This window comes from Mus caroli, chromosome 11 (genome assembly GCF_900094665.2).
Source record: "Mus caroli chromosome 11, CAROLI_EIJ_v1.1, whole genome shotgun sequence".
Taxonomy (NCBI): domain Eukaryota; kingdom Metazoa; phylum Chordata; class Mammalia; order Rodentia; family Muridae; genus Mus; species Mus caroli.
Window position 1 is genome coordinate 72421018 of NC_034580.1, and position 27845 is coordinate 72448862.

Below are 27845 nucleotides of genomic sequence, written 5' to 3' on the forward strand. Positions count from 1 at the left end.
TGCACACAACACTCTTAATAATCACCCAGATTCTTTGCTTTCCTATTTGAAACAAGAATGATGTATTTTTAGTCCCACAGAGAGAGAGTCACACTTAAGTGACCTCTCGGGCACCTGGCCGTCCATATTGGTGGTAGTGAGTGTACACCGCAGGGATATGGCCACAGACCCACCTGGACACTGACTTGGACACAGGGAACCAGAGCACACACCTCACCCCAACCCAGCCTCTGACTGCTAGGAGCATTGTGCCTGGGAATGCTTCCTGTCCACCCCTATCCCCACCACGTCCGTCTCTCGGTTTTTGGGCCGAGCGTCCCCTGGACCACTCCCCAATCGGAAAGTGAAGGTCAAAGTGCTAGCGGGTGTCTCGGTTGCAGACCAGGCGGGCGCGGGCCGCGGTTCCTTTAAGAACCCCCGTCCACTCCCGCCTGCGCGCAGGCTTCCTTTCTCCGAGAGGCTCGGCCACGGAGCGGAGCGGAGCGCCGGGGCGGGGTGCGGGCCGCCCCTCCCCCGGTGGGCAGGGCTTTCACTGCTTCCTGCAGGAGCGGCCTGGGCCGCGCAGGGGGCGGGGAGAGCGGCGAGCGGCGGCGGGGCGGCGCGGGGCGGCGCGGGGCGGAGGGCGCCCGAGGGCGAGCGGGCGGGCGGGCACGGCGGGTTCCGGGCCAGCCCCGGGGGCGGACGGTTGGCCGCGCGCGCGGAGCCTCGCCGGGGCCTTGCGGGAGCCGGGCCGGGCCGCAGGGCCGCCGCCGCCGCCCGGGCCCGCCGCCCGCGCCCCCCACGCTGGCCCAGAGGGCTGCGGCCGCGTCGCCGCTGAGGATGTCCCGGAAGGGGCCGCGAGCGGAGGTGTGTGCGGACTGCAGCGCCCCGGGTAAGCGGCGGGACCGGGTCGGGGGCGGGACCGCGCTGCAGGCCGCCGCCGGGCGGGCGCCGAGGCCTGGCGGGAGCGCTGTGCCGGGCCGGAGGGCGGGGCGGGGGCCACTGCGGAGCGGCGTCCTTGGCGGGAGGGCCGGCTGCGGGGGGCGCTGTGCGTTGGAGCCGGTGGACGGGAGGGAACCGCCTCCCACCTCCATCGCGGCATCCAGACGGAAGCGCCAGCCTGGTGTGGCAGGAGGGCCGTGGCGGAGGCCGGCAGGCTGTGGGAGGTGGGCGCTAGGATGGTTTGTGTCATCCCTGCCACCCCCGCGTCTTGCACCTGCTGCTCACATGGCCCGCGTGCCCGCCGGAGCGGTGGAGGGCAAGGGGCCTGGATACGAGCTCCTAGGGAGCACCTGACAGGGGTAGCTACTCTTAAGACTCCCGGCCCCTGCTTCCCAAGGCTGGGGCTGCTTAGAGGGCCCGGTGTTCAGGAACAATCTAAGCATGGGCATCTTCCCCGGAAGCATCTCCAGGCCTGCTGGTGTCTGGGAACATCTAGACTCAGCTTTTCCTGTTCCGGGTAGGCCTGTTGGAGAAGGTGTGCTAGGTATTGGTTCAGTCTAGACGCCGATCCCTCCTGGTCTCTAGCTCATTGGATAGGAGAAAACGGTGAGGTTGCTTATGCTCACCTGGACCAGCTGACTCCTGAGCGAACTGGACTTACACCCTGCTTCCTCCCTACTAACCAGCAGAGTGAGTCGGTCTGAGCTGCTGTGAAAGCCCCCTTGGCTTGCTGAGGAAGTGAAGGGAGGGCAGCAACTCACCAGGCTGGTCCCTTCTGTGGGAGGACACAGCCGATGATGGGACTCAGCAGCTGGCTGGAGGCAGGAAGTTCTGGCCTTTGCCCATCCTCTATAAAAGAAGCTGTCTCTCCATACAGTCTCGGGGTCTTATGGCCTCTGGGTAATGAAGATGTGATTAGGTGAGAGTGTGGAGTGCTGATTTGCGGGCCCATAACTTGTAGTCACCCCTTAAAATCCCAAGATCTGACCGTGAGCCCCAGGAATGATGGTCCCGGTAATTCTCATGATCTAAACTGGGGTATTGAGAGTTGTGGGTAGTTGCAGAGCCATGAACATGGGACACCTTGTAGGTGACTGGCCTTGAGACCTCCTTAGGATATGTCACGGTTTGGAGGGTCCTAGAAGATCCGTTTACAGATGGACCTCCATACCCCTAGTTAGCTGGAAATGACACTCCCCCCCCCCCCCCGCCGTGGGTTGGCCTTGAATGGATGAGCGGAGTGTCCGTGGAGCCTAGCAGGTGCCATCAGGGGAGCCTGGGTTCAGGTACTAGCCTTGTTTCCAGCTTATTCTGTGATGCTTTGCTCACTCTGGGTCTCCGGTGGAACAGAAATGGGTTTTGAGGACCCTTGCATTTCCCGGTCTACATTCTTGGTTCTGGAGCAGATAGAGTCTGTGACTGGCTGGCTGCAGCCTCTGGACACCCAGTCGGTGCTGGGAGGAACAGGGTGTGTTAGATGTTAGCCCCCATCCTCATGTGACAGAGGCAGGCCTGCCTCAGGACTCTTTCCTTTTCCACCCTCTGATGCAGGATGCAAATTACTACGCAGACGGGCGGGCAGAGCGTTGACAGCCTTCCTCATTATCCCACCCTAGCACCTAGTGTGTAGTGTAGGGACTGCCACGTGGCACCCATTCCCCAGGTACAAGTGTTGGTTGTCAGGAGTGCCCTATGCCACACTGGGTCTGACAGACAATGGCATTCTTGATCTAGGCCTATAGCATCCCAGACAAGAGAGCATAAGCGTGCCTGGCCTTCTCATATCCCATGCATATGATAAAATATAGTCCATATATATCCCAGTATAGCCCAGAGTCACAGAGTCACTGTGATAGAACTCTGTTATTGTCTGGGTATGGTAGCACATGCCTTTAAACCCAGCACTTGAGAGGCAGAGAGGCAGGCAGATCCCCAGGCCAGCCAGGGCTATGGAGTGAGATCATGGAGTGGGGTCATGGTGGTTTTGTAGTTTATTAACTTGGAGTGTGATAGAGGTAGGAGGTGAGCCTGTGCTCAGAGACAGGTGTGACTATGTTGCAAGGCATTTGGACACAATGTGGCTGCTGTGGCAGTTTGTGCCACCTTACCAGGTGCTGTGCCCCTGCCTGCCTTGGGAATCCAGGAGAGGGCAGGAGTCAGGGTGCACTGGAGAATGGTGATTGTCCCCTTACTTTGCCTCTGCCTACTCTTCCTCATTGCCTTGGTCGCAAGAACTCTGGCCTGGCTATAAAGTGTTCACTTCCTAACCCACCACCTTTACATCGGCCTTACATTCTGATAGGCTGGAGGAAAGATCTTCAGATACCTGGGCCATAAGTCACCAGAGCTGGGGAATATGTTGCAGGGCAATGTACAGACTCATTTGTCTTCTTATAAGAACAAATATGGTAGTGGTCTTTTGCTTGGGGTGGGGGTGCAGTTTAAGACAAGGTCTCTTCTATGTGGTCCTCGCTGTAGAAACTCACTCTGTAGACCAGGCTGGCCTTGAACTCTGACTCACCTGCCTCTGCCTCCTGAGTTCTGGGATTAAAGGTATGCACCAGCACTGCCCAGCTGGCTGTATAGCCAGGTGTGTGTTTGTCCTATAGTCTGTCTTTCTGTCTTTTTTTTTTTTTTTTTTTTTTTTTTTTTTTTTTTTTTTTTTTTTTTTTTTTTTTTTTTTGTGACAGGATCTCACTATATAGACCAAGCTGGAGATTCACCTGCCTCTGCCTCCTAAGTGCTGTGACTAAAGGCATGCCCTACCATGTGTGGCTATCCTGTGGGTTTCAGGCATATGTAAGCCTATGTGGCCACCACTCTGCCCAGTGAATATAACATTTCCATAACTCTCTACAGCTCTCACCTCTGACCACACCCCCAATGGTAACCTCCTTCCCCTTGGATTCCTCTTGCCTGCTTTTAGCACAGCAAGTTTTTTTTTTTTTTTTCTCTCTCCTCTTCCAAGGGCTTGATTGACCCTTAGTTTAGAGGGGGAGAGGCCTGAGCCTGGGCTTTCTGTCCAGGCCTTCTGGCCCTTTGCTGGCCTAGTAGCTTTTGGTGGTGGCATGAGTTTTCTTTAGAGACCTTCCTATGGTTGGCACCAGTAAGATAACTGATGTCCCTTCTGATAACCTGGTCACACTAGCCCTCACCTGCCTGTGGAGCAGCTAGAGGAAGACACTGTCTTCCCCAGGCCTCACGTTCCCTACCCGCCTGCCCCGTTTGCAAGGAGCTTCTTAGAAACCCTTCCTGGCCCTTGCGATTCAGAACTGGTGGAGGTGGGGTTTGCAACTCCCTTGGCTGGCCAAGGTCATTTGGACCTAGAGTACAGGTAGAATTGTTAGACACAGACTTCCTATCTGTGTCATTCAGAACTGAGCTGGCACCAGTGTGACTAAGACCAACAGTGTCCCCTGCCCTCCCTTCCTGTTGGAGGTCACAGCAAGGGAAAGGAGGACCCTTCTCAAGCAGGGAGAAGGTGCCAGGAAGGCTTTAGAGCTTGAGGCTCTGGGACCACCGGGCCTGAATGTCAAGCTGGTTCCTGTAGGCCTAGCTTCTCCACAGGGCCACAGGCCTCGGGTGGAGGCCTCAGGACTGGCCTGGGCGGCTCCCCACTCACAGGAAACCCTACCTCTTCAACAAGAGGAATTTAGGCTGCATCATTTCCCGCTTCCTGCCTGGGCTGCAGGAGGTGACTGGCAGGCAGACCCCCTGACCCAGTGGTGTTTGGGAGTGGGGGAAGGGAGTTTTCCATGCCCTAGGGGGGCGTGGTTCTCATTGTTTGGGTAAAACCAACACAAAAGTACTCTAGGGCTCCCCCTCTTGGCAGAGGTGGCTGATCTCTTCCCCAGTTCTTAAAAGTCATCTCCTGGGAAGGTGTGTGGTGGTCACTGTACATCCCTCCTTGCCTTGTTTTGTGAGATTCCAAAAGAAGCCTGAATCCAAAGACAGCTTTCACTTCCTGTTTCCACACTGTATTGGGGGACACCCCCAACATGGGCAGGAGTTCAGCCCTGACTCAGTCTGCTTATGGTTCTGGGAACTCTGATGGTGACGTTGGCTCCAAGGGCCCACGAGTTGTCTTATGGATGGGGGAGATTACTCCAGCCCCTGAGAGCCTCCCTGCTGAGCAGCCTGAGTTCTAATAAGGCGAGGCAGAGAGCCAGCCCCATCCCCCAGAACAAGGCTTCCTGAGCCTGGGTGGGGGCCTAGGCAGAGCAGAGTGTCCTGGAAGAGCGACTCCCTGCCCCCACTCTGGACAGCACACAATGGCTGCTTTCTCCCCCATGACCTTTCCTTTCTGTAGCCTGAGCCCTGTGCAGTTGTCTCCTCCCCTTTCCAGAGGGACTTGGTGTGGTGGCATCTCTCCTACCCTGAGGACCCAGGAGCTCCATCCATGAGCCCCCATTCCTGTTTCCCAAGTTCATTTCACCCCAAGGACTAGAGAGTGGCTCCCCAGACTCGTCCTGAGGCTGTGGGAGCAGAGGGCAGCAAGTTTAGGCTTGGCCTGGTCTCTGGCAGTGAGGTGTCTGGCTCTGCATTCCAGCAGCACTCCTTATGAGCTGTGTGACCTTGAGCAAGCCCTTTGACCTCTCTGAGCCGTTTAATCCTCATCTGTAGAAGTAGCACTTCCTGAAAGGAATCCCAGGCTGAATACTTGGCTGTAAGAGTACTCAGACTAGGTTAGTCCCGCTGTCCTGAAGGCCACAAACCCACAGTGACTGTGGCCTGAGGCTGGAGCAGGCTGTCAGACGGGGTCTAACAGGAGCATGTCCAGGACTGTGTGATGTGTGGCATCAGGGCTCCTGCCTCCCTATGGAGTGGCTGGGTGGCAATATTAATCCCTGAGGAGAGGCCGTGAGACCATCACCGTGGCTGTGGGATAGGAAGCTGTACCCGATGAGGAGCACTGGGGACCCTTCATTCCCAGAGGTAGAAGGAGTTAGAGGAAAGGGCTGGTGGCCAGCTTCTGGGCTCCTGAGGAGACTGAGTAAATGTGCCTGAAGCACTAAGCATGGGCCAGCCCCTGATGGGTGCTTGGGAGGTAGGGCCTTTCCTCTGGCCCCTAACAACTTCTCACCTCTGCTCCCCCAGACCCTGGCTGGGCATCTATCAGCAGAGGTGTGCTGGTTTGCGACGAGTGCTGCAGTGTGCACCGGAGCCTGGGACGACACATCTCCATTGTCAAGCACCTGCGCCACAGCGCCTGGCCTCCTACGCTGCTCCAGGTAGGGACTGAACCAGAGACTCTTCCTCCCAGTGTGTAGGGTCCAGGTACCCCCGGGCCCCCACCCTCAGCCTCATGCGCGCATGCGCGTGCACACACACAACACATGCACACACACACGCCTATTCACAACATGCGGCCCCCGATCAGCAGCTTGAACTCATATTTGGACAGTGTGCTGAGCAAGCTCTGAAGCATTCTGAAGCTTGGCGAACCCACAAGGCAAGCCAGCATGAAGTGCTAAACAGGACACATGACTTTGGGTGGCCTGAGTGGATACCAGATACACTGTAGGACCCTTAGGGATGTTTCCAGCTGTAGCAGGCACTTCGGGAGTATCTCCCTCAGTGCCCAGCACGCAGTGGACACTCTATGCTTGGCATGTCTTCCCCACAGATGGTGCACACGCTTGCCAGCAACGGGGCCAACTCCATCTGGGAGCACTCCCTGCTGGACCCTGCGCAAGTGCAAAGTGGCCGGCGCAAAGCCAACCCCCAAGACAAAGTCCAGTGAGTGGGACTGCGGGGCAGTGGGCAGGCCGTGGGCCTGGGACGCGGCCTGAAAGGTCTCTTCCCTAAGCTTCTTGCTCCCATTGCTTCCTGTGTGCTCCATGCAGCCCCATCAAGTCAGAGTTCATCAGGGCAAAGTACCAGATGCTGGCGTTTGTGCACAAGCTTCCCTGCCGTGATGATGATGGGGTCACCGCCAAAGACCTCAGCAAGGTGTGAGGGGCCCCCCTTCCCACACCCACGACACCCTGAGGCCTAGGTCCCAGAGGCAGTAGGGCCAGGGGAAGCAGTAAGTGCGACACTCTGGGGCTGTGTCATTCTGCTGATGGCTAAGATGCCTCTGCTCCCAAGTGGATACGCAAGGCCTCCCGTCCGCCTGCCACTTGAAAGCTAGGGAACCCTGAGGTCGAGGGCCTTGCTCAGTTATTCAGAGCCTTCATTTCTTCACCAGTAAAATGGGAAAATAATCACAGGACCACCTCTAGCTGGTATCTGTTCCAAGCAGAGCTCATGGAGGATAGTGACTGGCAACCGCTGTTATTAATTGGCATTATCCTGTAGTTAGAAGCCCTCTGGCCTGCCTGACATGGCCTGGTTTTGGCCCTTTGGAGCTGGTCGGAGTACCAGGAACAACCAGTTGTGGGGTTGGGGGAGAAGTTCCTTGGGCACACGTGTATCTGTCACACTCATTTATTGCACACTCTGCTCCTCGCAGCAACTGCACTCGAGTGTGCGAACAGGCAACTTGGAAACATGTCTGCGCCTGCTTTCCTTGGGTGCCCAGGCCAACTTTTTTCACCCAGAAAAGGGCACTACACCTCTACACGTGGCTGCCAAGGCAGGGCAGACCCTGCAGGCTGAGCTGCTGGTAGTGTATGGGGCTGACCCCGGGTCTCCTGATGTCAATGGCCGCACACCCATCGACTATGCCAGGTGAGAATCAGCTAAAGGGTGAGGCGTAGGTGGAGGGGAGTGACTGCTGCTGTGTGGCTGAGCCGTGTCCCCTCCCCACAGGCAGGCGGGGCACCATGAACTGGCAGAAAGGCTAGTTGAGTGCCAGTATGAGCTCACTGACCGGTTGGCCTTCTATCTCTGTGGACGAAAGCCTGGTGAGCAGAGAATGAGCTGGGCCTGACTAGGCCAGGCAGGTGGGACCCAGACACACCCAGCAGCAGGTGCCATAGTGACAAAGCCAGCTGGGGAACTGTGTTGCTAGGCAACTGGCTCCTGTGAAATTGCTGGAGGCTCTGGGTTGCTGCAAGTATGTTGGGGCCAAGGAGTGGGGGTGGGCCTGACTTCCAGCCAGCGTCCAATGCTCTTGGGGTATCCCACCGACCTCCATTTCCTCTGTGTCAAACCCTGCTCACGGTGGTGAAGTGGGCTCCTGGATACTGGCGCCACCTGCCATCCGTGACTTGGCATTTTTATTTTTGTTCAGATCACAAGAATGGGCATTACATCATCCCACAGATGGCTGACAGGTGAGTGCCCACCTGATGCCCCTTTCCAGCTATTAGATGTCAAGGTGACTTGGCCCAGAGGCCTGGCCTCCCACCCTATGCCCACATTAACTAGCAACACGGGAATTTGTAGCCTAGTCCCAGCTACTGTGGACCTCAAGGCTAGAAGTGCCAGCTCAGCATACAGCAGTGCATGTGAACCTTGTGATTATTAAATGTCTGGAGGGTTTAGGTTCAAGGAAAGGCCTAACTAGACTGGATCTGCCGTGTAGCCTTTGGATGAAGTATTCCCTCTAGGAAGAAGATAGCTACAGGGAACTTGGTGGCTTTGGAACTACTGGCCAGGACTCCAGTGTGCGGTGACAGGGGGATCATGGTGAATTTTTGCCTTTGATCTTAGAGGCCCCAAGATAACTCAGCGGTGGATAACCCAGCCACTTACTCAGTTTATGGACAAGAATGAGTTGGCGCCACCTAGTGGTCGTCAGAGGACTACAACTTCATGCCAGGCAGTGCCCCTGGGCATTAGGAGAGGTTTTCCATTACAGCCTATGCAGACAAATGGGACAGTCAGGCTGTGCAGCTCAGATTCCTGAACCCAGAACTCCCCTGTTCCAAGACTCAATTCTACTTCTCTAGTTTGATCTGTTTAGTAGTGTGTGTGTACACACATGTGTGCCCATATTTGCATATTCAACACACACACACAAGGACATAGAGCCAGTGGTTGTAACTTAGCATCTTCTCAGAGCCAGCTGCTGCTCTAGAGACACCGAGGTAATGCAGACACCACCTTACCCTGAGCTACAACTGAACAGGCAGGGACAGCAGCAAGAGGTGGCAGGGTACAGAGGTAGGAACTGCAAGCAATTTGTGTACCACAGCATAGTGTGAGGGAATAAGATTGGAAGGAGCCAGGTGAGAATGAACCTTGTGGGGAACCTCAGCAAGGGTGGAACCATCCTGGCCAGAGTCCAGGTGTTGCTGTTATGGGGAGTGGTGGTACGGTACTACCTGACCGTGTGACTTGAAACAGATTACCGAGCCTGAGCCTTAGTCATGTCATCTCAACACGGGGGTGCTAATACTTACCCTTCGGGAAGATTGAAATTAATCCAACAAATACAAAGTACTTAGCATTTTTTAAAAAAAAAGCATTATGAAGAAGTATGGTTGGGCTATAGTCTATGTACATTTACTATTGAACTGTTTTAAGGCAGAGAGCATAGCCAGGTATGTTAGCACTCTGCCACTAGATGAGAAAAGGATTTTAAAGACAAGCCTAGAAGTCTAAAAGCCCAGACCAGAGGAAACAAGGGCAGAAGTGGGAGGCGTGGCTAGGACCTGAGGAAGAAGGAACACTGGATGGCTCCGTGTAGCTGACAGTGGACAGGAACCGGCTGGGGAGGCAGATTTCCTTGCATGCTGTGTGTTGAGTGTGTGGAGATGTGTCTGAGCTTGACGTGTGAAAGCAAGAGCGGCCTGCTGCTGGGTAATTGCTGCTCTGTCCTGTTCTTCCCTTTGCTGCCTTCCTGGATTAGATCTCGGCAAAAGTGCATGTCTCAGAGGTACCCACACCTGTTGGCTGCAGGCTGTGAAGTTTGGGTGGGGGAGGCTTGGTGTGTGACCTTGGGGTCTCATCTCCCTGAGCCCCCTGCATGCTTGGGAGGCAACCAGCAGGGACCAGGCCATCCCTCATGTCTGGCCTCTCTCCTTTTCCCTCCTGTCCACAGCTTGGATCTGTCTGAATTGGCCAAAGCTGCCAAGAAGAAGCTGCAAGCGGTGAGTCTGCCTCGACAAGCTGGGACTACTTAGAGCAGCCCTCTCCTGTCTTGCCAACCTCTCCCCTCCCATCACCTCCCCATGCCCTTGTCTTTGATCCTGGTTCTGCTCTCCAAGTGGTGTGTCCAGAGCCTCATCTCTGAGAGGAGGAAATGGCCTGGACTCTCTTCCTTGCACAGTAAACCTTACCTACCCCTCAGTTCTAAGATGAGCTGGGTGACACGGGTCATGAGACTTGCCCACATCACACGGCATCCTGACAGACCCTGGGTCCCCCTCTCTGCCTCTAGCTCAGCAACCGGCTTTTTGAGGAACTTGCCATGGATGTGTATGATGAGGTGGATCGGAGAGAAAATGATGCTGGTGAGTGGTAAGAGACCTGCTGCAAAGAGCAAGGACCCAGGGAACCAGGGGAATAGGGTGCTGCTCTGAGGCCTACTGGGGTGAATCCCTGCCATCCCCCGCTGGGCAGTGCCGAGCTATAGGCAGCCAGCTGCCTCCCTACCCACCAGGCACTGGAGCTCATCTTGCTCTGGCTGCCTCCCACTCTGGCTGTCTCCCCAGCCATGCTCCACCCCTACCCTGCATCACTCCTTCCTGGCCACAGCCAGATTCCAACCCAAACTCTGGGTCTGGCCTGGTGGGCCCTGCCTTGTTGTGTTGTCAGTGGGCGGGGCTCACAGGGCGGGGCCCAGCTTTTGTGTTCCTGGAGACCCTGCTTCCTGTGACACTGGCCCAGTCAGAATAGAGGAGGGCCTGGGGGCTCTGCTCAGTGCTTCTCTGAGGGCCCATTCACCATGGGTGATCTGCTCCCTGCCCTTCCCCCACAGTGTGGCTAGCTACCCAAAATCATAGCACCCTGGTGACAGAGCGCAGTGCTGTGCCCTTCCTGCCAGTCAACCCTGAATACTCAGCCACTCGGAATCAGGTGAGGAGGGATAGGCGGGAGGCCTGGGTGGTTTCCTTTCAGTCTGAGGGCCCTGCCCTTCTTTAGCCAGAGACAAGCTGGCACCCAGGCAGGCTCTCCTGAGGCCTCCCTCAGGGTCTGACTAGGAATGGGATGGAGCTATTCTCTAGTACTGCTAGGTATTTCAGCCTCCTAAGGGCTCCCTTGGGTGCCTTAAGGCTTTGCTGACCTGGGCTGCCACCCTGCTGATGTTGGGCTGGGTGTTTTAGCTGTGAATGGATGGGATGGCAACGTCCTGCTTTGCTATTCTGTTCCTGCCCCTGAGCCAACCAGAAGTGGTCCCTCATGCCGGCTTTGCCCTTTCCGCCTTGTAGGGACGACAGAAATTGGCCCGTTTCAATGCCCGAGAGTTTGCCACCTTGATCATCGACATTCTCAGTGAGGCCAAACGGAGGCAGCAGGGCAAGAGTCTAAGCAGCCCCACAGGTGGGATCACGCAGGCTAAGGCACTGTTGCAGGCCCTGCGGTCACCTTTGCCTGGGATCTTGATAAATGATGTGTGTGACTGAGCAGGCCCGAGTGACAGGTCTTCTGTCTTTAGACAACCTCGAGCTGTCTGCACGGAGCCAGAGCGAGCTGGATGACCAGCACGACTACGACAGCGTGGCTTCTGACGAAGACACGGACCAGGAGCCCTTGCCTAGTGCAGGCGCCACGCGGAACAACCGTGCCAGGGTCTGACACTGACCCTGCTCTTCCCTTCCGTAGTCTCCTCTGTTCCTTCTGGCCTCTAGACCCAGCTCCATATTATACATAGCCCAGCTTTGGTCAGCCTCTGTCCCCGAGACTGATTGGCTTCTGTCCCTACAGAGCATGGACTCCTCAGATCTGTCGGATGGGGCTGTGACGCTGCAGGAGTACCTGGAGCTGAAGAAGGCTCTGGCTACCTCTGAGGCCAAGGTGCAGCAGCTCATGAAGGTCAACAGCAGCCTGAGCGACGAGCTGCGGCGGCTGCAGAGGGAGATCCACAAACTGCAGGCAGAGAACCTGCAGCTCCGGCAGCCACCCGGACCAGTGCCTCCACCCTCACTTCCCAGTGAACGGGCAGAACACACCCTCATGGGGCCTGGTGGAAGCACCCACCGCAGGGACCGCCAGGCCTTCTCTATGTATGAGCCAGGCTCTGCATTGAAGCCTTTTGGAGGTGCACCTGGGGACGAGCTCGCCACCCGGCTCCAGCCTTTCCACAGCACGGTGAGTAGCCTGTTGGCCTTGGTGGGGGAAATGAGGATCACACTAACTCTGACACTGCCCTGCTCCCTCAGGAGCTCGAAGACGATGCCATCTACTCCGTGCATGTCCCTGCCAGCCTTTATCGGGTAAGCAGGACCCGGGGAAGGAGGGTGAACCCTGCACCCGTGAGTCACCAGCCCCAGTAGCTGTTAAGCTACGCGTGACAGACACTGCAGTACAGGTGGAGACTGACTCTGGCCCTGTTCTGGCTTTCAGATCCGGAAGGGGGTGTCTGCCTCTTCTGTGCCCTTCACTCCCTCCTCCCCACTGCTGTCCTGCTCCCAAGAAGGAAGTCGCCACGCGGTAATTTCCATCCTAGTGCCCAGGGGCAGTGTGTGGGCTACACAGGTCCAGGAGTGTGTGCTCACCCATCACCCCTCCCCACCCTCCAGAGCAAGCTCTCACGCCACGGCAGTGGTGCAGACAGTGACTATGAGAACACACAGAGTGGGGACCCTCTGCTTGGGTGAGATACCTGGGGGTCTCTACCCAGCCCTGCGAGCACCTGGAAGGGAGGCGGTGAGGGCCCAGCATGCAGGTGCAGGCAAGCCATCAGTGGCTGGAATGGCTCCTTTCTCCTCCTACCTGGGTTAGGCTTGAAGGGAAGCGATTCCTAGAGCTGAGCAAGGAGGATGAGCTGCACCCTGAGCTGGAGAGCTTAGATGGAGACCTCGACCCCGGGCTCCCCAGCACCGAAGATGTCATCCTAAAGACAGAGCAGGTCACCAAGAACATTCAGGAGCTATTGAGGGCGGCCCAGGAGTTCAAACATGACAGGTAGGGAGGGCACAGGTGCTTGTACTTCTGAGTATTGGGCTGGAGGGTGTTGCTAGGGTCCCCTGACTCTGGGACTCAGAAATCTCTCATCTAACTCCCCCCTTCCCCTGACAGCTTTGTGCCCTGTTCAGAAAAGATCCATTTGGCTGTGACTGAGATGGCTTCTCTCTTCCCAAAGGTACAGGGGCCACTGAGAAGCAGAGTGGGAGGGCCTTGGGGTGGGGCAGATGCAGGTAAGCTGACTGCTGCCTGGGTGGAGGTGAGCACAGTGAGCCAGTCAGAAGCCCGGCTTAAAGTCCAGAGCTCATCGGCTCCTCACTCCTCCCTCCAGAGGCCAGCCCTGGAGCCTGTGCGCAGTTCACTGCGGCTGCTCAACGCCAGCGCCTACCGGCTGCAGAGCGAGTGCCGGAAGACAGTGCCTCCAGAGCCAGGCGCCCCCGTGGACTTCCAGCTGCTGACTCAGCAGGTGATCCAGTGCGCCTATGACATCGCCAAGGCTGCCAAGCAGCTGGTCACCATCACCACCCGAGAGAAGAAACAGTGACCACTTTCCCTGCCCTTACCCACACCCTGGAACCTCACTGGCCATGGGAGCTGGGCCACTCCAGACACTAACCCACCCCCAACAGAGCCACTGGCACAAGTGCCCTTAGTGCCACCGTTCTCCTCTGGCATCCAGGTGCCCTGGTGCCCTCCCCTCAAGCCCCAAGGACAAAAATGTGAGGTGACAGGAGCCTCTGTCTCCCACATTCCATACCCCTCCCTCTGTACATAGCATCCCTGCCCTGCTGATGTGCAGGAGCCTCAAGGAATCCCTCCCAGCTCTTTACCTGCCTTCCAGGGCGCCCTCAGCAAAGGGTGGGACAGGGACACTCCAGATGGGGCAGCTCCGCCTACTGCACCCTATCCCCATGAGCCAGTTTAGCCCTGGGGGGCCATGCAGGGGCACCCCCTCCTTTGTACATTATCTCTGGATGTCTCTGCCCTGTAGCCAGCAGCCCCCCTTGCTGCTCTTTCATGCCAAACGGCCCCTGCCTAGAGCACAGGCCCCAACTTGTGTGCCAGGGTCCCCAGCAGCAAACACTGGAAAGTCTTTTCCTTTCCCTACCCCTTAATTTTAACTCTGTGGTAACTGAGTGTCCCTGCGTTCCTGCAACTGAGGATGTGAGCGGCAGTGCCGTTCCCGAGACCTGGCCCACCTGGAGCTCTGAGGAGCAGGGGAACCAGAGTAGTGGAACCAGCATTGGAAGTCAGCCCCCCTCCCCCACCTGGGACAGGGAGACTGTCAGGGTCACCAGCTGTGGTCCAGTTGCTGCCCCTACTTGTATCCCTGTCCTATAAACTTAAAAGGAAAACCACTTCCCTCCATCTCTCCCCGGTCCCCTGTGGGAAGTGTGCTGGCCAGGCAGAGGACAGCACCTGCGCCTGGGGCTGGCTCCCCAGGGTCCCCAACTCAGCTGGTGGCTGTGGAACTGAGCCCCTCCCCCTAGCCTCTGCAAGGCCAGCACCCACATCACTACCTGCACCTACAGTGACCCACCCCTGAAGGCCTGGGGATCTGGCTGCAGCTGGGAAGGCCGGCAAGGCACTGACAGCACCCATCAGCTCTTCTCCCCAACCACCTTCCCTAGCCTGTGGTGGTGGGTAGCTGTCAGAACGTGTGTCATGTACATTTGTATCAAAAATAAATAAGTGACCATGTGCCACTTCTGATGTCTAGAGGTTGGAGGTGGGGCTTAGCCCAGTATTCAGTTCTTGGTTCAGGTCATTGTTGCTACTTACCATGTCCCCTCTCTGCAATCCTTGCAAGGCTGAGGGAGGACAGCAAGTTTAAGGTTGGGCGGAGAGACTTGCAGAAAAGTGAGCTAGTGGAGGAGTGCCAGCACCCGAGCACCGAGCCACTTGATTAGAAACCGGCCTGATGTGATTCGAATAGCCCTGGGCCACTGGCTAGAGACCTGACTCTCCCAAAGACTCCGAATTCTACTAAAATAATTTAATTAGAAACAGGAATTTGTATCAGGAAAGCTACAGGGCTACTCTTCCAGGAACCAGGTGAAGCCTCCAGGGCCTCGGCCCGCCGCCAGGGGGCGCTTGCGGACGGCCCACGTGGCAGCGGTCGCAGAAGGGCGGAGCCGCTCAGTCCGAGCTCTCCGAATCAGGGCCACTATCCGGTGTGGGTGGGAGCAGGGGCCTTCTGCGAGACCGCTTGATCCGGCGCGAAGGCAAAGGCAACCTCCGTTTCAGGATAGCTGTGGGAAGGTGAGAGGTCAAGGGCAAGGAATTCCAGCGATTGGGCGCACCAGAAAGGGGGGGGGGGCTCTTCTCACCAGCCACGGTGTCCTGGCTGTCTGCTGTGGGCCCCCAATAGATACTCTCGCTCCTGCGGAAATTCCGGTGCAGTCGCGTGCAAAGTGTGGCCAAGGTGAGCAGGACCAGCAGGAAGGTCAGGGCCATGGCAGCCCAAGCCGCCTCTTCAGTACGTGGAGTTGGCCCTCGGGCTACCCGGGGAGGCACTGCGGCCCGAGGAGCTGGGGAAACCTGACCCGGACAGGTACAACCTCCAGGGTTGCCTTGCCCACTGGGCATCTGAGCCTCTGTCCTGGACCTACCATTGCCTCCAGGTCCCCCAGTCGTTAAGGAGACCGGGGCCACAGATGAGGTTCCCAAAGTCGGCTGCTGGGCCTTCAGGCTCTGTGAAGAGGCCAAGGAAACCCTCAGGCCTGAGGGAGTGGATTGGAGACCAAGGGCAGCCCGGAGACCCCTTCTCTTGACAACACTGATCGAGGACCGCCCGGATCCTCTAGATGTCACCTGTGCACCAGGAGGTCGCCAGCTCCGCAGAGCAAAAGCCAGAGTCGGGGCCTAAGGAGAAGAGAAAAGGACTCAGCCCCTACTCTCTATTACCCCAATACTCTTGCCAGCAAGCCTGGTCCCAGCACCCCTCACCTGTACACACCGTCTCCCACACAGCTTCCCTCTTCTGGAGGCTGGCATCGTGGGAGTGGGCCCAAAAAGATGGTCAGAGAGAAACCACACACTCTTTCTCTGCTTCCGCCGCCGCTGCCTCTTCAGCCAGTAGGCAACCCAAGCTGGCTCTATCCATGCCAGCTCCAGTGCGGTCCCCCATGCTGTCAGCACCAAGGGCTATGAAAGAAGGTGATGTAGAGCTAAGATGGAAGAAGACCCTGAGTTTTCCTTCCTCTGCCCATAGTGCCTTGCCCTTCTGTAGCACAACTCCCTGGTTTTTGGTGGGGGGAAGGGGAAGAGACAGGTTCTCGCTGTTCTAGAATTCAATATGTAGACCAGGCTGGCCTCAAACTCAGAAATCTGCCTGCTTTTGCCTCTAGAGGACTTGATTAAAGATGGTGGCCACCAAGCCCAGGTTTTTTGTTGTTTGTTTTGAGGTTTGTTTTTTGCTTTTTTTTTTTTTTACATTTTTGTTTTGTTGTTTTTTGAGACAGGGTTCCTCTGTGTAGCCCTGGCTGTCCTGGAACTCACTTTGTAGACCAGGCTGGCCTCGAACTCAGAAATCTACCTGCCTCTGCCTCCCAAGTGCTGGGATTAAAGGCGTGCGCCACCACGCCCGGCTTTTTTACATTTTTTATTTCTTTTTCTTTTAGCACATCTTTCACTAACCACTTACCCGGTCCCAAGTGAGACTGAAGTCAGGAATGAGTGTGGGCTTAGCCACATACACATGGGCCAAGAGTGCAAGCTGGAGCTTCAGCCAGGGGTGGGCACAGGGGTGGTAGAAGAAGGTGACACCCTCAGCCTGGAGGAAAGGCAGAGATATCAGACCAGGCCCAGCCCCCTCCCAGAGAATCACAACTTCTCCTATCGTAGGTGCCAGGATAAGGAGGTTACCAGGAAGTGCCCGTCCACTTCCAGGAAAAGGCAAAGGGTCTGGAGTACTGAGATGTACTCCTTTCTAATTCACCTCTCTTCTCCATCAAGTGCACCCCCCCAAAAAAAATGCACCTCTGGGCAAGACCGAATGGCTGAGTAACCCCATTAGACTCCATACATGCTCCCTAGCCCCCACACATGGTGCTGGGGATCCCACTGGCCCTCGTCCCTGGCCCTCAGACCCCCTGCATCTGGAGGTATAGGTTGTGAGCTGTCACGTGAGTACTGGGAACAGACTCTGGAAGAGCAGCGGAAGCTCTTAACCACTGAGCTGTGTCTCCAGCCCAGTGAGAATGAGGCTTCAGCTGTATCTCTGTGCATCAGTGGCTCTACAAGTCCCAGCCCTAGGCTCTGCCCCTCGGATGAAGACCAGGTCTTCTACTTCTCGATCTAATCCTCGGGCTCTCCCAGGAGTGTCCAGACACACTCGACTGCACAAGCCCAGGGTAGGAGCATTTCGTCAGTCTTTATTCTGAGTTGACCTGTGCTGGGTGCTATAAAAGACACCAAAAGAGAACTCCCAGGCCTTGAGGAATGTATAAGAGACTCAAGGAAAGCTAGGTGTGATCATGTACACCTGGGATCCCAGCCATTTGGAACATAAGATTGAAAGTTCAAGGCCAGACCAGGGTACACAGTAAATACCGGGCCAGCTTAGGCTAGGTGAGCCCACCTCTAAAGACCATGGAGTAGGGGGAGAGAAATTCAGGGAAGTAAAAACTGATACAACTCAAACCGAGGTGTAGGGGTGTGTGTGTGTGTGTGTGTGTGTGTGTGAGAGAGAGAGAGAGAGAAAGGGAGAGGGAGAGAGATGGGCTGGGGGGATCTGGGGAGTGGAGGTGGAGGTTCTAGGAATCTGAACCCACACTAACACTCTACCAGCAAGCTCGATCCTCAACTTTCGTTTCACTTTTCTCCCCTTAAGTTTAAAAACAGAGTCAGTCTCACAACATTGTCCAGGCTGGCCTTGAGTTCATGTTTATCCTCCTGCCTCAGCCTCCCGAGTAGCTCAGAGTATAAAAGTCTACGCCACCATGTCCAGATAGCTCAGTTAACTGTAAGAGGATGGGATAAAGGCAGACAAGGTATGAGGGAAAGGGATGCTGTGACTTCTGCTGGGCCAGGGTGTGAAGCTGTGGGTTTCAGATCCTGATAGGCTGGGAGTAGAAAATAAACCAGAGAAAAGAAGGTAGGTATCTCGAGGAAATGAGCCTGAATTCACATGTGTGGTGAGGGCCTGTGATGATGGAGATAAACGAATCAAGGAATCAGATGAAGATTACGTAAGTCTTAAGTCAGACGGGAAATCAGCCACAACAGGTGGATTGTAAACATAACTAAAAATAAGTAAATCATAAAGTCAGATGAATTCTGAACAATGAAATAACTGAAAGAGAAGAATTACATGCAACAAAGAGACAGCCATGTCTGATGGTGTACCTGCTGTAATCCTAGCCCTTCACCGGGCAGGGAGATCAGAGCTTTAAGGCCATTCTTGGAGGGGGCTGGAGAGATGGCTCATCGGTTAAGAGCTCAATCCCAGCAACCACATGGTGGTATGAGATCTGACACCCTCTTCTGGAGTGTCTTACATACACTACAGTGTACTTACATATAATAATAAATAAATCTTTAAAAAAACACACACACAGTAAAAATAAATAAGATCATTCTTGGCTATAGAACAAGGTTGAAACCAGTTTGGGCTACATGAGACCCTGTGTCAGAAAGAGAGGAGGAGGGCTGGAGACACAGCTCAGTGGTTAAGAGCTTTTGCTCCTCTTCTAGAGGCTCAGTGCCCGGTACTCACATGACAGCTCACAACCTATACCTCCAAATCCATCTCTTCTGAATATACAAACACACAGGCCTCAGGCAGTGGCACAGGGTTTTAATCCCAGGACTCTGGAGGCAAAGACAAGTGGATGTCTGTGAGTTCAAGGCCAGCCAGGTCTACAGAGTGAGTTCCAAGACAGTCAATGCTACATGAAGAAATGCTATCTTAAAAAAATCAAAAAACCAAAACTAACCAAAGTTAACAACAACAACAAAAATACCCCACAGGCAAAATTCATACCCATAAAATAAATATAAACAATTTTTAAAAGAGCATTCATAAAAATTGAACTGTTTAGAACACATTAAAGCACACATTGCTAACATGATATAGTGTTTTGCAATCCAAGCACTATTCACTCACTTCTCAAAGCTGAAGGGACAGAATGCCATCTCTTGCAGAAAATCAGAGCCAAGAAAGACAAGAGAATCCAAATCACACCAGCATTGGGATATAGGTGGTTTTTGCTACCTTCAGAATAACTTGGAGTTACTTGCCATGCATCTAGCTACTCAACAGAACCCCTGACCCCGCACTACCGATCTGCCCTGGGACTGGCAAGTGGAAGCCTCACCTCTTTCTACACAAAGTGGTAAGGAATGGACTGAGAGCCAAGATAGATAGAGGTAGAGTGCGAGGCACAGTCTGCCTCCAGGGAAGGCTCCCAAGATGGGCTACGGGTTGTACTTACCTGTCCTTGGCTCACCTGTGTGTAAGTCACTCTTGGTAACACCTACACATGGGAAAAGAAGAGAGCAGCTGGGGACCTCGTGTTGGGTGTGAAGAAGAGGACAACCAGCCCCAAGCCCTGGGCTGAGATGAAGACGCTGGAGACTGAGGGCAGGAGAAACCAACAGATGTCCCAATCGGGCGACCACCGAGGGTGCAGCGAGGCCGTTCATACCCTTCTCGTCCTCGGCCCTACAGGGTTCCTACCTGTGGAGGCACAGGCCAAAGGCCTTCGGGACAAGGGGTTCCTGCCTCCTCCGCCGGCTCAGCCACCACCTGTGGGTCCAAGGCGAAGAGCTGGGCGTTGGCCTCTGCGAGGGCCCCGCCCTTTCGGTTCCAGGAGTAGAGGCGCGGACGGATGGAGGGGCCTCCGAATCCCCTCGCGCGCGCCACTCTTTCCAGGACAAAGTTGAAGCAAAGCGCTTTGAGATTCCCCCGGCCAAGACCTTACCCGGAGCCGGTCGCCTTACCTCGCGAAGACTCAGGAGCCCCACCAGGGCTACCAGAAGCAACCGGGGCGGAGGTGGAGGAGGAGGAACCATTTCAGCTGGGCCAGCAGTCCCGCCAACCAACTAGCTGCAGCGCCACTCGCTCGCGCGCGCCCGCGACCCCGCGCCGCTAGCGCGCCCACGTAGACCGCGGCTCGCGCACTGCCTTGCTCCCTCCTCGCCCGACCTCGTGCCCCGCCCCGCCTACCGCCAGGCCCGCCCCCGCCCCGCCCCTCCCACCGCCAGGCCCGCCCCCGCCCGCTGCCAGTCCGGCGCAGGCGTCCTGAACCCAAAGCCGGAAAAGTTAGTCGCCAAGGATCTCCTGGTCTCCAAACCCACGGAACCACCTCCCTCGACCGAGATGCGTCCCGGCGCGTTTGTGCGACCACCAGAGCGCAACTGTATCGCCTGAGTAGAATCTTGGAACGCCGCAAAGGGCAGGAAGCGAGATCCTTAAGGGCCGGGTGACCCAGGCGGAGACTTGTGTGCTCTTTTGGCAAACCCGCTCAACACGGAATTATGAAATCCTAGCTGTCCCAGAGAGAGGGTCCCGGCTCTAGCGCTTCGCCTTCACGTTGCTCCAGTCCTCCTCTCGCTAATAATAAGAACTGAGCCCCGAGCTGTTTGGGAGAGTCTTAGGCCCAGAAGCCCCAAGAAGCCAGAGCTCTCTTGATTCCTGCTCTCCTTTGCCCAAGGAAACACTGGTCCGAGGAGCTACAGTGCTCAGCTCGGCCTCCCTTGCAAGGGAGCGCTACAATGGAAACGAGAACCCAGTTAAGGGTTGACGCCCAATCAAAAGTTTGAAACAGGCCTGCGAGATGGCTCAGTGGGAAACGGTGCTGACCGCCAGCCTGACGTCCAGAATTTAATCTGTGGACCTAAGTGATTGAAGGAGGGACCTGATTCCCACAGATTGTCCTCTGACCTAGACACACACACATACACACACCCCTAAACAAATCTTTTTAGGTTCGAAATACATCAAAAAATAGTTATTTCAGGCCTCTTCGATGTGCCCGGACGTATTCACCCACCCCTGCAGAAATGACCAGATTTTGATCTGACCTAAAGAACCACAGTGTACCTCTCTACCAAAGCCCCACCGCGGGGCTAAGCATCCCTTAATCCTCTCCCTCAACTTATTCGGCCAGACTCGAGACTCTTTCCTTTCCTACAGTCCTTCCTGATAAACAGTGGAGACGCCTAACTCTTGGAAAGCGTCCTTGGAGGGTGGGCTGGGAAGGCCACAAGTGTCTACCGGCTAGTGCCCGGATGCCCTCCAGAGAAACGACAGCCACCTCCCTCAAACTCGTGGTCAGGGTCAGATGCTTCAGTCTGCCTCTGGCCAGGTGCAGAGTCCCAGCCCTGCTGAATTATCGCCCAGTTGCTGGTCCTGGCTAGGCGGCAGGGCCAGGCGAAGGAGAGAGATACACGTCTCTAGCTGCAAAGGCAGCATCGAGTGGGGAAAGTGAAGCTAGCGAGGGATCAGCGCTTTGCTCCCTTCTTGCTTTTTTGCTACTCCTCAATAGCGGATCCTGAGGGTGCAGTGACCCAGGGTCTCCCCTGGAGCCAGACTTCATTGAGGGCAAGGGTAGAAGCTGGCACCTCACGTTCACCCAGGCCTCCAGCCTCACCCCCTCCCCAATCCTTTCCTAGCACTCCTCCTTATTCCGCTCTCTCTGGTTGGCCCTCAGGTCCCCGCTCCCCCTTTGTGGCCCGGCTCTCTTTCACCCTCTGCTCCGGCTTGTCGCAATCGCTGTACAAAGGGCTGGGGGCGGGAGTGGGAGGTGGGGGCGGGCGAGGGGAGCTCGACCCGAACTGGCTGTCTCCTCCTGACCGCGACCAATCCGGAGCGCGCGCGCCCTCTTGCTTGGGAGGACTCTTGACAGCCACGGGCGGCCGGGCGGAGCCGCGCGGGCAGAGCGAGGAGCCCGACGAGGGGACAGCTCCGCTCCCCGCAGCCCAGTGCCTCCCTCCGGGGACAGTCCTGCCAGGCCATGCCTCCGTGGGCGGCCGCTCTAGCGCTGCTGCTGGCGGCGCTCGCCTTGCTCCTCCTGCGCCCCTGGAAGCGCGCTGTCGGAGCGCGAACCTCGGTCCGGGACCACGAGGAGCAGGAGGTGGCGAGCGGAGGCCCCGCGGATCAGTTGAGCGACCGGCGCGAAGCGCTCCCCGGAGGCTGCAGCCTCATTTGCAAGCCGTCGGCGCTGGCCCAGTGCCTGCTGCGCGCTCTGCGACGCTCGGCGGCGCTGGAACCCAGCCCCCGCTCCTGGCTGTCGGGGCCCCACCTGCAGACCTTCTGCCACTTCATCCTGCCTGTCGGGCCCGGGCCTGAGCTAGCCCGTGAGTACCTGCAGCTGGCAGATGATGGGCTGGTGGCTCTGGATTGGGTCATAGGACCTTGTGCCAGGGGCCGCCGGGTCACCAACCCTGGGAGCCTCCCTCCAGTGCTGTTGGTAATCCCCAATGCATGGGGACGCCTCACTCGCAATGTACTGGGGCTGTGCCTGCTCGCCCTGGAGCGCGGCTACTACCCGGTCATCTTCCATCGCCGCGGCCACCACGGTTGCCCGCTAGTCAGCCCCAGACTACAGCCTTTCGGGGACCCGTCCGACCTCAAGGAGGCGGTGACTTACATTCGCTTCCGACACCCGGCGGCCCCCCTGTTCGCGGTGAGCGAGGGTTCAGGGTCCGCGCTGCTGCTGTCCTACTTGGGGGAGTGCGGCTCCTCTAGCTATGTGACTGGCGCCGCCTGCATCTCGCCAGTGCTACGCTGTCGCGAGTGGTTCGAGGCTGGCTTACCTTGGCCCTATGAACGTGGGTTCTTGCTGCACCAGAAAATCGCTCTCAGCAGGTGGGTAACGGGAATAGAAGTCTACAGCTCTGCCTGGTATGGGAACAGAGCTTTGTGGGTAGGTTGGGGCAAAGTTCTCACAAGGTTTCCAAAGCTGTTCAAACCCTATAATTGACATAGAGCCAGGAAAGTGGGTTTCAAAGCCATATTAGCCCCAGGGCCTCCAAGAGGGCCCCATCAGTTCATCTCAGTCGCAGGTGTCCTAGCAACCGGTGGGCAGCAGAGGCCTGCACCTGGCATTTACCACTTAGTCCATAGCTAGATAGGTCAGCAAACAGGGCTCTGGAAGCAATTGCGGCCGATTATCTGTCCAGAGTGTTTACCTTCAGACTCTGAGCCAGGAGGTGGCAGGAATGAGAGATGTACAGCCTTTGGCTTATTAAAATCCTTCAATCTGACAGATGTTTTACATATTTCTAGGTGAGTACACAACACTTATTCCTGTGTTTGTTCTTTCTGAGTCAAGGTCTCATACAACTCAGGCTGCACAGCTGAGGGTGTGTGTCCCTGAACTCCAGACCCTCAGCCTTCACCTCCTAAGTGCCGAGATTACAGGCATCAGACACTGCATACATTAAAACAAATAAACAAACAAACAAACAAAAAACAGACCTCCAGAGGGAGAACACCAGGCAAGACTGTTCCACAGAAACCACTTGAATGACATTTCCAGTCTTTCCTAAGAGATGGCAAAAATGAGGTCAGAGGCATTCTGGCAACAAATAGGAAAACCCAGGACATGGGGTCAAGCCTGACTGGGGTCAAATCCTGACCTTACAGGGAGTCAGCCAGCCCCTTTAAGGCTTGCTCCCCTTTCAGCTGAGTAGAGTTAATAACACCTCTGCAGGTGCTGTGCCCATTACATGAAAGCACAGGACCCTGACCTGCCGACCAGAACTCTTTCTCTTTCTTTTTCTTTCTTTCTTTTTTTTTTCCTTTGCTATTTTACCTCCTCCTATTTTGCAAAGGTCAAATCCTGAGGCTTAACGAGAGGTGCTGCCATGGCAACTCAGAGGTTTGCTCCAGGGACAGGGTACTCTAGTCTACTTAACTGCCTGCCATAGTTTGCACTCCAAAATGACCACCTTCAGCATGTCCCATAGCCTCAAGCCAGAAAGTTGGGCGAGGTAAATGGAGACGAAACCAGGGCCTTCAGGAACTGCCCTTGCCGTGGAAATCTGGGGCTGGAAACTCACACACAATTCTAAAGTCAACTGTCAGGATTGATTAATCTACCTAAAGGACCGAACTGCCTACTCCCACCTCCTTGTGACCCTTTCAGGCCCTCCCCAGGGAGCTAAGAGGTCCCTTTTCCCACTTCAGGAGTTTGCAGGCCCCTATTTAGGAGACCATCTACTAGACTGATTGTAGTCCCAGTTGTTTTCCCTGCTGCCAAGCACTTGCTAGGAGTGCATGCCCCGGGTGTCGGTGTCCCCGACCAAGGTCACACCACCAGGCATGTTCATCAACCTAAAAACACACAGGCAATGAATGGAATAAAACAGTGGTAAATTGTGGGAGAGGGAGAGGTATCAGCCCCTAGTCTGGATTGTCTGAAACAGTGAGTTCTCTCTGGAGGAGCCTCAGAGGAGACAGGTCATGAATTCATTGCAAAAGGTCAGAAGTTGAGGTTACAGGGAGCGCTATCCCTGGTCAACAGCTGAAAGTCAAATGTTATCCCTGGGATAAATGGTAGGGGTGTCAGAGAAGAAGTGATCATCCCTATGGAGAAGCCAAACCTCTGCATTATATCAGAAATCTTCTGATCTTACGTAATGGCCACAATATGAAAGGGGTTTGGGTGACCTGAAGGATGGCTCAGAGGTTAAGAGCACCTTTGCTTTTGCAGAGGATCCTGGTTCAACTCCCAGTACCCACATGGTGGCTCACAACCATCTTGTAGCTCCAGTTCCAGGGGAGCTTCTGATTTGCATGAGCACGTGGTACACACATGAAATAGGTCTTTAAAAGGGGCTGTGTTGTTTGCTCGTGTGTGGGGGGTGGGGGGGTGGGGGTGGGGACTGTGTCTGAGAGACTGAGACTCATTGATAGTCATTGCCTGGAACTCACAGAGATCCACCCGGCCTCTGCCTCTTGACAGCTGAGATCAAAGACTCATGCTCTTTTCTGTATTTCAAGAGCTCAAAGTCTCTGTGGCTAGACTCTGGCCTGGGCACCGCCTCCGCAGTAACTTTGCCTGTCGTCTAACGTTCTGATTTCTCTATCCTGGTCTCTCATTCCCCTGTGGTCAGGTATGCCTCTGCCCTGGAGGACACAGTAGACACCGGCAAGCTCTTCAGGAGTGGCTCCCTGCGAGAGTTTGAGGAGACCCTGTTCTGTCACACCAAGAGTTGCCCCATCAGCTGGGATACCTACTGGGATCTCAACGACCCACTCCGGGATGTGGATGAGGCTGCGGTACCCGTGCTGTGCATCTGCAGTGCTGACGACCCGGTGTGTGGACCCCCAGACCACACTCTGCCTGCGGAACTCTTCCACAGCAACCCGTACTTCTTCCTGCTGCTCAGTCGCCGTGGAGGCCACTGTGGTTTCCTGCGCCCTGAGCCCTTGCCAGCATGGAGCCACGAGGTCATCTTGGAGTCCTTCAGGGCCCTGACTGAATTCTTCCGAATGGAAGAGAGAATGAAAGGGCTGAGCAGGCGCAGGACTTCATTTTTAGGGGGCCGGCGTCGCTGGGGAGGCCTGCAGAAGCGAGAGGTTTCTTCCAATCTGGAGGAGATTTTCAACTGGAAGCGTTCATACACCAGGTGAGGCTCTCGCCTGGGGAAGCCCCTGGACTTGTGAGAAAGACCCCCACAAGGTATCACAGCGAGGAGCGGGGAGCTCTGTGTCCCTCTCTTGCTAACTGGAGAAGGAACTTCACCCTGTGCTGCACTACCTTGAGAAGAATTGCCCTGGCTCTAAGAAACATTGCTCAGCCCTGAGCCACTATTTCCTGTCATCAAAGTCCCAAGCAGAATAGCAGCCCTGGCGAAGTCCATAGACCGGAGAGAAATTCTGGCTCACCCAGCTGGGAGTCCAGGCAGGATGAACTTATGAGAGTCAATGGGTGGTTCTGTCCCACATAAATAATCATCTTGGTGACTCTGTGTCTCGAGCTGGAGCCACTTGGTACAGAAAGGACAGGATGTTTGTGTCTCTGTCCCATTTCCCTCATGTGCTCTGCGGTTGGGGTTCTGCTCTGACTTGCATATCAGCAGCTGGGGAAGCAGGCTGTCGGTGGCCTAGCTCTCCCCTGGCTGAGAAGCCAGCAGAGGCAAGAGATGCTGGGCTGAGGCCAGGGTGGAAAGAGCTAGCAAGGGTAGAATGTATGTGTCTGTCCCTGCCTCTCATGGTAGATGGAAGCTCTGACCTAGGCCAGGCTCTCAAGCTGGTCCAGCCCGTCTCCTAAAAGTTATTTTAGGAGTAAGAGGTGCTATTCCCCAGGGTCTAAGGGTTCCATTAGATCATGGTTGTGGTAGCCAGGTTAGGCCAGATACACACACACCTTCAGTTCTGATCCTGGAGATTCCTCCAGAGAGCCGCAGCTGGCCAGATGTGTTCCTCCTGAAGGGTGGGCTTTCTCACAGTCAGTGGGAAGGATAGCAACCCTCACAATAGTGTCTGATCAGTTTTCTTCTGGTACTAGCTTCTTCTCCCTTTCCACAGCCAGGCAAGAGGTCTGGGAGCGGAGGGGAGAAACCCCGAGGGCTTAGTGAAGGGAATCCAACTATTTCTGAGTGTCTCACATTACAGCTTTGTCTGCTCAATTATTCAAAAGGCAGAAGCCTGTTTTCCGAACCCGTTCACTCAGCCACTAAGTGGGCATTTGGTTTTATGAGGAAGAATGCTGAAGGCCCAAGAACAGTAAGCCATAGCTCCCAGGATGACTTACATGGCTTGGGTTGGATTAAGCCTTTACAAATCATTTTGACAGCTAGACATCTGGATCCATATTGTTGTTAAGATTCAAAAATCTACCCTGAAGTTTTGTTTGTTATTTATTCATGGTGCCTGGGCCTCACTCACTAGGCAAACAAAACACTCTACCGCTGAGCTATACATCCAGTCCAGAAGTTATTTTTCAGTTTATCAGTGGGAAAGAAGTCACCTGTTTCTGACTTAAGGCAGCAAAACAGTTCGACAGAGACTCTCACAGTCAAAGGACAAGGATAGCACCCAGGTGTACTGGGACTCCCATCCCAAGGGTGGATAATCTGGTCCTCTCCAGTTTGGGGGTTGTTTGTTTGGGAGTTTTGTTTTGTTTTCTGCCTGGCCTGGAACTCACTATATAGCCCAGGCTGTCCTCAAGTACAGAGCTCCATCAGAGTACTGGAATTAAAGGCTTGTGCTAGCTATCCCACCGAGCCTTCTAATCTTGTTCTTTTAGAATAAGAATCAATGAACCTAGCTGGGCAGTGGTGGTGCACGCCTTTAATCCCAGCACTTGGGAGGCAGAAGCAGGCGGATCTCTGAGTTCGAGGCCAGCCTGGTCTACAGAGTGAGTTCCAGGACAGCCAGGGGAACACAGAGAAACCCTTTCTCGAAAAACCAAAAAAGAAAAAAAAAAAAAGGAATCAATGAAGTAACTCCAAGATATAATCCAGACAACATCCAGTCATCTAAGGCACATATCCTATTGTGAAAGAGGCTTTCCCCCTCTTCTCCACTTCTGGCCCCTCCCCCACACCCTCTTGTGGCATTCTTTCCTCCTTTCTGAGCAAGAGAAATGAAAAGGAACTGAACTCTAAAGAGGAAGCTGCCCTGTCGCTGGTGAACCACAGCCAAGGGTGGAAGGCTTGGGTGGGGGATGGCTGGCATATGGCCACCCACCCCTACTCCCACATCTGAAACAGTAGGGATTTCAGTTAATTAGGGTCCTGCTGTTCCGTATGTTATTGGATCCCTCAGAAATAATGGTAAGATGGGAAAAGAAGTAGTTCAACCCTAAGGCTTAAAGTGTCTCTAATGACAAAACTCTGGGCAATTTTTCTAGATCAGCTACTACAGGACCCATTTCTTCTAGAGAACACTTTTGTGAGAAAGTCTGGCTGGATTTTCCTTCCTTTCCTTTCCTTTCCTTTCCTTTCCTTTCCTTTCCTTTCCTTTCCTTTCCTTTCCTTTCCTTTCCTTTCCTTTCCTTTCCTTTCCT

At 55.3% G+C, this 27845-nt stretch overlaps 3 protein-coding genes across 6 annotated transcripts; 2 read left to right on the forward strand and 1 right to left on the reverse strand.

Moving 5' to 3' along the window:
- The first annotated feature begins 549 nt into the window (after positions 1-549).
- Git1 (GIT ArfGAP 1) lies at positions 550-14598 on the forward strand. Of its 2 annotated transcripts, XM_021175652.2 has the most exons (20): positions 550-871; positions 6019-6152; positions 6548-6660; positions 6768-6873; positions 7376-7593; positions 7675-7769; positions 8099-8141; positions 9662-9688; positions 9854-9902; positions 10193-10265; positions 10733-10830; positions 11184-11295; positions 11411-11544; positions 11680-12063; positions 12135-12188; positions 12319-12405; positions 12495-12568; positions 12697-12879; positions 12994-13057; positions 13211-14598. In XM_021175652.2, the coding sequence occupies exons 1-20, from the start codon at positions 820-822 to the stop codon at positions 13421-13423; spliced, it is 2313 nt and encodes a 770-aa protein (XP_021031311.1). In that variant the 5' UTR covers positions 550-819; the 3' UTR covers positions 13424-14598. The 2 variants fall into 2 exon arrangements, with proteins under 2 accessions (XP_021031311.1, XP_021031312.1); XM_021175653.2 differs by lacking the exon at positions 9662-9688.
- A 262-nt stretch (positions 14599-14860) lies between these two features.
- Positions 14861-20017, reverse strand: Tp53i13 (tumor protein p53 inducible protein 13). Of its 3 annotated transcripts, XM_021175655.2 has the most exons (7): positions 19825-20017; positions 19562-19630; positions 19317-19358; positions 16526-16654; positions 15829-16026; positions 15210-15744; positions 14861-15131 (listed from the first exon to the last, which is right to left on the reverse strand). In XM_021175655.2, the coding sequence occupies exons 1-7, from the start codon at positions 19894-19896 to the stop codon at positions 15019-15021; spliced, it is 1158 nt and encodes a 385-aa protein (XP_021031314.1). In that variant the 5' UTR covers positions 19897-20017; the 3' UTR covers positions 14861-15018. The 3 variants fall into 3 exon arrangements, with proteins under 3 accessions (XP_021031314.1, XP_021031313.1, XP_029339534.1); XM_021175654.2 differs by having other exon boundaries at positions 14861-15744; XM_029483674.1 differs by lacking the exon at positions 19317-19358 and having other exon boundaries at positions 14861-15744.
- A 1703-nt stretch (positions 20018-21720) lies between these two features.
- Abhd15 (abhydrolase domain containing 15) lies at positions 21721-26697 on the forward strand. Its single transcript, XM_021176470.2, has 2 exons — positions 21721-22693; positions 24946-26697. Exons 1-2 carry the CDS (start codon positions 21840-21842, stop codon positions 25463-25465), a joined length of 1374 nt encoding a protein of 457 aa, XP_021032129.1. The 5' UTR covers positions 21721-21839; the 3' UTR covers positions 25466-26697.
- The last annotated feature ends 1148 nt before the right edge of the window (positions 26698-27845 follow it).